We start from the raw sequence: 10,690 nt of genomic DNA on the forward strand, positions 1-10,690 counted from the left end.
ATTGCTGACCTGGGCTAATGTTTGGAGGAAAATTACACAAATTTGGATTGGGGAGGAATTTGGGTGGATGGTCAGGGAAAAGCTGCTGAATGCTCTTAGTCTTGCCACTAACCCCCTTGGTGGGGTCCACGAATACCAATCTGACAGGCTGACTTTGGATACTTATTTTTTAAAGACTTTGGTCACAGCCTTTATGGTTCTCTTTGGTTGTTCTCTGTTGGCGATCACCACCAAGCAGTGTAGGAATGGTATCTCTTTGGAGGAGCAGCATCTTTTTTTTATTATTTTTGGTTTGGACTTAGTGTGCTTCCAGGTGCACTGTATTGTTTCATTATCTAAAAAAAAACCAAAAAAACCCAGCCTTTAGAAAACACAAGCCTTGTCTGTTTAAACACCTTGATTTTTTTTTAACCCTTTAAACTTCCATTTTTTGTATCATTAGCATTTCTTCATTCATTTTAAATACACCAGCTTTGCAGCCGAGGAGAAAAGGGTATGTGTTTGTTACCACTGTTCTGCCAGGACAGCATACGCTGCCTAGGTCGCAGCAGGGTGGTGTGGGATCAAGATTAGAGAGAAACTGGTGTTGTGTTGTCATAAGAGGTGCAAGAGACACCCAGTGTTCATTTGTATGTTGTGCTTGCAGGAGTCAGGACGTGAAACCCCATCTTCCACTCGAGCATCCAGTGTGAATGGGACAGACGATGAAAAGGCATCGCATGTTGGTCCTGCTGAGGCACATCTCAAGGCTGAGAATGATAAATTAAAAATTGCTCTAGCCCAAAGGTGAAGTTCCTTTAATACTTAAATTGCATTGGAATAACGTGCTGTCATTTTCTGATGGCTAATGTTATTAATAGAAATTATTGAAATGTAATTGCATTGATGTAAAAAGATGCAGCAGAATGGATGAATGAGCAGATTTGAGCAAGTACCTCCTGGTATCCAGTTGAGAGATATGTAGCATTTATTTTTTCCTGATCTAGTTCATGATGAAATAAGATCTATTTTATTCTGCTATTGCCAACTCTTATAGTCACCTTATTTTGTGAGGTTTTAGAGCTACAGAAATAACATTAAAGCCATGGGGGAGCAATTACTACTAACTTGTGAGGCCAATCTCTCTTCCTTTTTGAGTTTGCTACATTTACTTTGATGAAAATAGATATAGATATTTAAAATTATAAAGGGGAATGAACTCAGCCATAAAAACTTGAAGTGAGAAATATAATTTCACCAGGCTGCTTAGAAGTCTTATGGGGATGTTTCTAAGGCCATGGACAATGTCCCTTGAAGTCATATTTTTTTCTGTTTGCCTTGATAAATTGCTTGAAAATGCTGCAACCGTAGTGCAAATGCAGGCATTGGAATATGCAAAGTTATGACATTAAAACAGAATAATTCTCCACTGGAATCTTGACTTGTCTGCCTCTTGCATGTGAATATATCTGTGAATGAAAAGAAAATCTAACAGGATTAAGCTACTCTTAAAAAGCTGTTTTAAAAATAAGGCAGCAGCACCGTAAGCAGCATTACTGAGTGAGCAATTACAAAGTTGCATATATTTTATATTTGAAGTACATCATCTTTCTTTTATTGGCATTTCAATAGCATGACCTATTTCACATCATAACATTTTCTTGTTTCTCCTGCTGCAGACACCTCCAGAGGCAGGTTACAACCAGCATGTAGGGAGTTTCAGAGCCTTCCTTCCATTCACTCTCCAATCTCGTACTCTACACTGCAGCTTGGAGCTTTGGGGAATGAGTAGTTTAATTCTCCAGCATTGTGTAACACTTTTATGTTTAAGGCTGAGCGCTAAAAAAAAACACAACCCAAACAAAAAACCACCTTCAAAAATAGATAGTGTCAGCCCCCTGACATCTTTTGTTCTGAATTATTGTATCATCGCTGCATGAGTGCCGCGTCCCCAGGGCTGCTGTGCTGCAGCGGCTGTTTGGGGAGGCTGGGCCGTGCAGCTCCTGAGGTGAGCACAGCCCATGCACAGCCGGGAGTAAAATCCCTCTTTGCAGATGGGGGAGACCCCAGCTGTCAGCTCAGCCCTGCAGCTGGCTTTCACAGCAGAACTGCTGCTGCAGACACACAGGTCATCTGCCAACGTTGGTAGATCCCTCTGTTTTGGCAGAGATGGTCAAATTAAGGCTTGTATTGTCCTTAGGCAGGCAATGGCTAAGGGTAGTGACACACATCTGAGTACTTTTGGTCTTGCAATAACAAACGATTGGTAAACACACACCACGGGTGGATGAGTTTGCAGTCAGGTGAAGAACACAGTGAGATGTGGGGTTGTAAGGTGATGACACCCAGTGACGACGCCCTGTGTTTTTTCAGTTCCTCCAATGTTAAGAAGTGGGAGACGGAGCTGCAGACACTGCGGGAGAGCAACGCCCGGCTGACCACGGCGCTGCAGGAGTCGGCTGCCAGCATCGAGCACTGGAAGAAGCAATTCTCAGCCTGCAAGGATGAAAACGACCAGATCAGGGGCAAGGTACCAGAGCATACCCACAGGAGAGCCATCCCTCCCAGTTAGCTGCTCCTGCCATTGCTCTTTCTCTTGGGTTTCTGCATGTTAGCAGATGGATTTTGTCGTTGAAAGGAAGGCGGATGGAGAGGCAGCTCCTTCCCTCTGCACACAGTGGGGAGGGAAGTTCAAAGGGAAAGGGATTGGTGGGAGGACTGGTGCTGCTGCGTCATGTGGATCTCCCGGTCTCTTGGTCTGGGAGACTTGGTGTGCACAGGGATGGCTGGCTGGGCTGGTAAAACAGAAAGATTTTAAAAGTAGGATTGCTATTGCACATCGTTTTCAACGTTTGCTTAAATACGCCAGGCACGGCTCGTCCAGAAACTGCCAAGAGGCATCATCAACATCCTTTTCCCCTCTGTTATGGAGCACAGTGTCTCTCAATAGTGTAAGACCGAGGGTGAGCCATGGCTACAGCAGAGAACAATTCAGAAGTCTTAAGTTTTTAAAGCCTTGGTTTAGAGCAGTCGTTGGCACAGTCTCTCAGGTGACCCTGCTGTCTTTAACAGCCCCGCTCGGGGTTGGCACTAGCCTGGGCACAGGGGAGCCCAGTTCCCCTGAGCTCTGCCTGCAGGAGTGATTTCGCTCTGTTCTTCTTAAATGTCTTTAGAAAAGCTGAATCCTTTTCCTGCTTGCTTAGGTGGATCACTGGAGTCAAGATCAAATTGTATCAGTCTGTGAGGATATTTTTTTTTGGCTGGTTTAGTGTTCACTTTCAAAGAGGGAGTAATTTCCTATCTTTTTATGTGTCAGTAGGCTGCAAGATAGTACTTCAGCATTGTAGGTGGCCTGGATTGTCTACTGGCACTGAAAATTCATGTGGAGCAACCTTTTCCTGAGGCAGATGCTCTCTGTTTGCATGTATTTTAGGTGTACACAGTGGTGATTCAGAGATCAAATTCAAACTGTGTTAACTGATATTACATTAACAAATTAATATCAGTCATTAAATGACTCGGGTTCCTATACTCAGTCTCTTTTGCACAGGAGACAAGTGAGAGACTGGAACAGGGACTAGCCAGTCCGTGCAGCTACGCTGTCAGTATAATGCGCTGTCTTTTTCCACACAGAGAGATTTTCTGAGCTATTCCCCCAAGTAGGTTCCTTGCTCAGCGCTCACACTGCACCCCTGCAGCGCCCTGGGAAGTTTCTTCTCCTTTATTAATTGGGTCAGAATTTTTTGCATATTGCTCTACCTTCAAATGAGGGAAGTTATAATCCCAAAGCAACAGAAAGCTGAGAATTCAAGTACGTGCTTTAATGAGCTGGCCCATCGGCCTGTGGGAAGTGCATCTCCTGGGAGCCAAGTGTAGAGCTGGCAGGAGGAGGTGTGGAGAGAGCAAAGCACATCCCTGGGTGAGAGAACAAAGTGGCATACATTACTCTGAACTCGTTCTTCCCCCAAAGTTTTGATGTTGTGTCCCTCATATTCCAGCTAGAACAATAAGGAACCCTTGAGGAGGCAAAGCTGGGAGCACTGGAGGGATTTCTTTTCCTTGCTGTGTTAAGAAAACCCATTCCTTGCAGTCTTGTCTTGGTTTCCTGGAAGTGAAGTGCAGATTTTATCCCCAGATCCACTTAGTTTAGCAGCTCAGTGTTTTGTGCATTTCTGAGTACTTCCATGAGATATTGTGAGAGAGAGAGAATAAACACGGTCCCAGGGCTTCCTAGTGGATGTGTAAATTGGCTCGTTTTAAGCAAAGAAGCAAATAATTTGGTTGCAGTGAATCAAGTGCTACAATTTAGGAAATGGATCCGTGACAAATTAAAATTACCTGTGCTGCCCTCTGCTCCATGGAGCAATGCCCATCTACACCAGCTGTGTTCTGCCTCAATCTTCTGAAATTCGAAAAATTTCACCTCATGTCTGACATTTCTTAAAGATTGAAGAACTAGAGGAACAGTGCAATGAAATAAATAAGGAGAAAGAAAGAAACGCACAGTTGAGTAGACGTCTCCAAGAACTGGAAACGGAACTTCAGGACAAAGAGCTGGTAAGTGTCCTGAACACAGAAATGGTGCATATTAGAGTTTGAGTGGGTCTGCCTGCTTATCTCTTGGGGTGCAGATTTATGGACTGGCTCACTTACAACCAGAAGTGGCCTGATGGCCACAGGATATTGCCTGTTTCTAGATTTTTCCATGTACAGCTGCTTAGCAACAGTCTGATAGAGCTCCACAGTCTCAGTTTCATGAGGTGTGATGCACTGTGATAGCACACCTGAACGTGGCAGTGGTTAACTAGTATGGTACTTGTATGTACGCAGCACTTTACTCCTAGTAGTCGAGCTGGGAGTGGTGAAACTTGTTGCCCAGACAGACACATGCTGAGAACGGTTTCATTTGCCAGTCCCCATGCCCTGAATTTCCCGTAGGCATCAGGACCATCATTAAAAAGACGTAATTTACAAAATAACTTGGTGCTTATGTGACAAGCCCTGTTTCTTTTTCTGGATGGCTTGTAGTCTTCAGCTTTGCAGTTTTACGGTCTCCCTCTGATCTCAGGATTAATGCCAAGAGTGAGAAATTCACATTCATTTAGAGTACCCCAGTTTGTCATTTTTGACATACAGGGTGTTCATTTTTCTAAGGAGAAGGATGTTGATGGCTTGGAGCCCCTGAACAGTGGGGAAAATAATGGGATCCTTGGTTTTTTTTCCCTTCATTACAGTGATCAAATGTTCTGTGCTGGCTGAAGAGAAAAAGGTGTCAGCAGGTGCAGTAAAGTTTGCCATGTGCCATTACAGCATCTCTGCTGGTGCTCTTAAAAGCACTGCTGTTAAGGGGTTTTAAGATGGCACAAGGAAATAGTTTAAGGAGATGGATTTTGATGCACTGTTATAAATATAATATGTTTTGCAGCCACATATTTCAAAGGAAAATGTCATGCTTTCTTCCCAACCTTTCTGTAGTAATAGCACGTATAGTAACCCTTATTCTCTGTTAGCGTTTTCCTCAAGATTCACATTTTTATGGTACCAAATGAACCAGAAAATTGATTGACTCGTGAATATTACATGCCTATCTTCCATTTACACTGACAATATACTAACTTGTTTTCAAACTGCATACCTACATTAGCAGGTTCTTGATTAGGTCTAAACCACCCGTAAGTAACCTTTTCATGATCTGTGATTCAAACCAGCGTGAGGTCTGCTCGTGGACAGTGCTGTATAGGAGGAGCTTCTGATGCTCTCTTCACGTAGGAAATAAGGAGAGAGAAATGTAAAGACATGGGAAGGAGGACAGAGCTATCTAGTAAAATGTTTGTATTTATATATATATCTCTCACATGCCATATGCCATGTACCATAGATATAGTGTGTGTATATATACACACTCACACATGCTGTATTATACTAAGTATACAGTATAGTAGTTATATGTATAGCGTAATATATTTTGATTTTGAGATGTGAGCTCCCAGGCATTATTTATGTATATACAGATCGATATGCATGGGAGAGCATGATTTATGGATTCTATTGCACTTGTATTATGCTGTAAGTTCACCTGTTAGGGAAGAAATCTGCCTTTCGTACCCAAGACGTCTGCCTTTCAGATAGGACTGGTTTAGCTGTCCTGTGCCAGTACAGCTCAGGGAGGATATACCCTTGCTTACTCTTGAGACCGTCACTCCCATGGGCAGTTTCTGGAGCAGGATCTTGCACTCTCTTCAAGTCAGAGAGTTTCTCTTGGACCTGCAAATATGCTTTTCAGATGCTCAGTCAATCCTTCTGCAAAATGGACAGGCTTCCTCGGAGCCTTTCCTTACTACCCACACTGGTGGTGCTCGTTCATGGTGTTGATGTATTCCAGTTGTCTTGAGTCAGAGTCATGGACTCCTATCAAGGCACGTTGCCCTTTCCATTAGCTCCTTTCAGCTAATCCTCTCCGTTTGGATAACGGTGCCAGCACTGAATGCAGATTTGGGGTGGGGGATGTCTCAGAGATGTACAGTGGAGGAGAGTCCATTACAGCTGTGCTCTGTAATGATGCCTTTATATATGCAGTTCATAATGCAATTGGCCTTTTCTTTTTCTTGCTGTGTATCATTGAAAATTCATGTGTAATTTGCTCTTTGCTACCATCTGTAAATTGCTTGTAGCATTACAGCCCTTCATATTTCTCTCTTATTGAATATATCTTTTGCATAAGTGTGTGTTTTAGGTTAAGATTTCATTAACATAATTAATGGCATTCATGCTTGAGACCAGATTACCTTGTCTGTTTTAGAAATACAAAATAAAAAAGTAGTGAAAAAATGTGTTCTAGTAGAAAATTAGCATGTGTTTTGGAATGCAGACATGCTTTTTTGATTATTTTCTATTCAGATACTGTGCAGAATACAATACAATATGCAAAGCCATTTCATATTCTCAGATTTTCATTATGTTTTAAATTGAAGCCTGCACTATTTATTTTCTTTTTCTTTTATATTTTCAAAGGAACTGGAAGAGCTCCGAAAGCAGGGTGAAATTATACCACAGCTAATGTCAGAATGTGAATCTGTATCTCAACAATTACAGGTACAGTTCAGCGATGAAATTAGATTTTAAATAGATGATACATTTACTTTCTTTCTCACAACTATACGCTTTTCTCCATTCAGATTTCAGTGTTCCAAGGCAAAAGAGCTCCAGTTTGTAAAAAACACAAACCACCAACAAAACAACCAAACAAAAAAAATGCTGATTACTTGCAAAACGCACTGTGCCCTTCCCAGCACAGGAGTCATTAAACAGCTCTCTTTCTTTGCCTTGCTCTTGGCAGAAATTGGTCCGCCTGGGATGATGTTGCACCCATCTCCTGCAGGTTTGGAGCTGTCCTACTGTGCTCCATATTTCCGGGGCTCTGGCCGCGCCGCAGCCATGTGTGTGGAGCTCTGAGACCTGTGGCTGATGGCTGCAGTGGCACCAGGGAATACTTTCTGGGAAGGAACAGCTGAGCATAGCTGCACATCATGAGGGAAAAATAATTCACCCCAGGATGCGTTTCTGTGCTGCGTCATTCCTTTCCAGCAATGCGTGGCTCAGCTTCGTGCGTGGGGCTCCTCTGCTGGGAGCTGCTCGCTTGGGGTGAAGCTCACTGGGCTCACTTGTTGAACTCGGGGCTTGTGTGAATGCAATAAATTAGTACACGAGAGGAGAACAAATACAGGCAGCCTCATCGATGAAATAAATTCCAATCAATCAAATAAGCCATCTCTCTGATAATCTAAATGATCTAAAATTGTTTAGAATGTTCTGAATAATCTAAGTGATCTAAAATTGTTTAGAAGGCTGCTGAGGAGTGCAGCTGCTGAAAATGGTTAAAATGAAAATTTTGTTTGGGTCGGTGTGGTAAAGTACGTCATCTGTGGATTTTGGTGAGAGTAAGCCTGTGCTTACAAACATGAAATAAAGAATAAAATCACAGAATCATTTAGATTGGAGAAGACCTTTAAGGTCGTTGAGTACAACCATTAACCTAACAATGCCAAATGCACCACTAAACCGTGTCCTTAAGCACTGTCTCTACATATCTTTTAAGTGGTTTTTAAATAATAAGCAGTGAGGGGGCTATAGTAGAACAAACTCTGCAGCCAGGGAAGTGTTACGTGGCTGCCCTGTTCCTTGCCTGAGTGCTCACACAAAGTCTAACTTCAAAAAAAATACTGATAAATCCAAAAGTGCTGAATAAAGCGATATTTTTCCTCAGGCAGTATTTTATAAGCTTGTTTTTCAAGGTTAAACCACCGTAGATAATTCTGTATGTAATTGGTGGTGCAGTGTCTAATTTTGCAACTGTAGCAGTGACAGAAGTGTATGCACAGTGCATGATTTAAATCCAGCTGAATTTTAAGATATCAGCCAAATGACAAAATCTGATGCAAAGCGTCTTTTCCAGTTAATCTGTGTCCTTTCCTGCCTGGGCTTGCTTTCTTTTTAATCTGACTAGCACATGTCACTTGCTCTCAGAGGCGCTTGTGTTAATCAGTTTGCAGAAGTCAAAGCAAACTTGTACAGCCCAGCTGTCATTCTTTCCTTTACCCTGTTAAATGCCATTCATCCTTCTTCTCTATGATTCATCTTATTGTCTCTTTTGTCTTTAAGGCTGCTGAGAAAAAGAACAAAGATCTTGAAGAGAAAGTCAGAACACTAAGGACAGAAGTCGAAGAGAGCAAACATAGGCAGACCAACCTTAAAACTGAATTAAAGAATTTTTTAGATGTACTAGACGGGAAGATAGATGAATTACATGATTTCCGACAAGGACTGTCTAAACTTGGGATTGACAATTAGATGGCAATAGATTTTTTTTGTAATCTAGGGTCTGGATGTTTGATGTTTTGTTGATCCCAAATATGTGTTTTACAAAATATAACTAGAATGTTCCACTTGTTTGCATTGGTTTTGTACATAGAGGCTGAAAATCTGCTGTGGGGTGTTTCTGGGTAGGTTTTTGGTTTGCTTTGGTTCGATTTTTTGTTTATTTTCCAAACCAGTCATTGCTGCTCGTTGAATTCTGTTGAGATTAGAAACTTTCTGTATTGCTGCTCTGGCTTTGTGGGCTTGGAAACAGGTAGAGGGTTCTGTCTCAGGAATCTGGAACTAGATCTACCTATAAATGAATATGCAGTTAGTTGTTGCAGGGAAATTTATATCTTTCTTAAGGGCTGTTGCAACCATAGAAACAGAAAACAAGTCTTTTTCTTGTCTGGACTATCAGCACTCCTAGCAACATGTACTTTTATTCCTTGGTGGAGCAGAAGGAAGATTAGCTGGAGCTCCTGCAGTTTTTAAAATGTGCCTGTGATGAGCTGCAGTCAAGCAAATCACCTCACACAGATGCCAGTATCTATAGGGACCATGTCAATCAGTCCTGATTCACCAAAAAAAAATACATCTGGTGGCTTTCAGATAACCTCCAATACAGGTTGCATGTGCCTGCCTGGACCAGCACAAACTCAACAACGTAGAAATGAATTTCAGCTCTCCAAGTCATGCATCGTACCCAGTAGGTGAGGACAGTTTTTCTCTTGCTTAGCAAGCTCATCTCTTTTTGGCCTTCAGTTTTGAACCCATATAGTGTTCTCATTATGTGCATCTTTGAAAAATGCCCACCTGAGTCTTGGGACCAGATATTTCTTTTAAAACGTGACGTGTTGCTGGTTTGTGCATAGGACACGTACATCTCTGTGCAACTTGAAGGCTGTTGGTTAACTTCTGCGGTAGTGAAGAAGGAGACGTTGGTCTGAAAAGCAATATCAGGTAACTTGAAGGTGTTGCTCAGAAGCAAGTTTCTGCACAGGAGACTGACAGGGTCCTGACCACACAAAATCAAAATCCGTTCCTGTGATTTCTGCATTCTCACCTTGTGTGTCTTTGACAAGTAGGATGGGAATTAGTCACTTGGTCAGACTGTCTAAAGAAATCCTCCACCCAAAAGGCAGAAATGCTGTTGTATTCTCAGACTGATTATTCAGCAGCTCTAAGTATGCTGGGAGAAATGCCAGGTTGCATGCTGGGCTCCAGCGCGAAGGAGGTTCACTTCATCACAGACAGAGACTTAAGAAGGGCCAGAGAGGAGAATTTGGCCCACGTTTTGCTCTTGCCTCAGGACTACCTTCAGCTTCTTTCTCTTCTTTCTCCATAGCCTGGTTTGAGAGTCTGTTTACATGGGATCTGAATTAATTCAGGAAAGAACTTTTGTTTATGTGACATTATTATTTACTTAATTCTGGTAAAAGCTTGGTTAAGCACCATGTTAGTGCATTCCAGCAGTGCCTGATATAAAATGGCTATTTTATTTTTTTTTATTTAGGAATTGGAGTTTTTTCAGCACATCTCAGTTAAAAAGTTACCTTTAAAGGAAAGGTGGGTTATAGATGAAGCATGCATTGAATATTTTTTGCACATGGATATAACACCCCATGCTGGAGATAAGTTCTTTTTGCAATTGTCCCTTGAGTTTTCATTTCATCTGTTACCATTGCATTGTTCTTCACTGCCTGTTTTTTTAGACTGGACTTGTTAGTTTTTTTGCTTTTACTCCTTATAAAGAACGAATGTGAAGCTCAGACCTTTCGTAACCATTATGACCATTTAAGTATGTTTAGAGAAAAATGCTGTAGGCTGTTGATATGTAAAAATAAAAATAAAAATC

The 10,690-nt window shown here is 41.8% G+C and overlaps 1 protein-coding gene across 1 annotated transcript in view; it reads left to right on the forward strand.

Moving 5' to 3' along the window:
• HOMER2 (homer homolog 2 (Drosophila)) overlaps positions 1-9,291 on the forward strand; it is a 16,651-nt gene extending 7,360 nt beyond the window's left edge. The window contains exons 3-7 of the mRNA XM_009868995.1: positions 647-786; positions 2,353-2,509; positions 4,426-4,536; positions 6,991-7,071; positions 8,638-9,291. Coding sequence (XP_009867297.1) covers positions 647-786; positions 2,353-2,509; positions 4,426-4,536; positions 6,991-7,071; positions 8,638-8,826 — 678 coding nt within the window. The 3' untranslated portion in view covers positions 8,827-9,291. The remainder of the gene's footprint in view (positions 1-646; positions 787-2,352; positions 2,510-4,425; positions 4,537-6,990; positions 7,072-8,637) is intronic.
• The last annotated feature ends 1,399 nt before the right edge of the window (positions 9,292-10,690 follow it).

The sequence above is a fragment of the Apaloderma vittatum genome, unplaced genomic scaffold, assembly GCF_000703405.1.
Source record: "Apaloderma vittatum isolate BGI_N311 unplaced genomic scaffold, ASM70340v1 scaffold42934, whole genome shotgun sequence".
Taxonomy (NCBI): Eukaryota; Metazoa; Chordata; class Aves; order Trogoniformes; family Trogonidae; genus Apaloderma; species Apaloderma vittatum.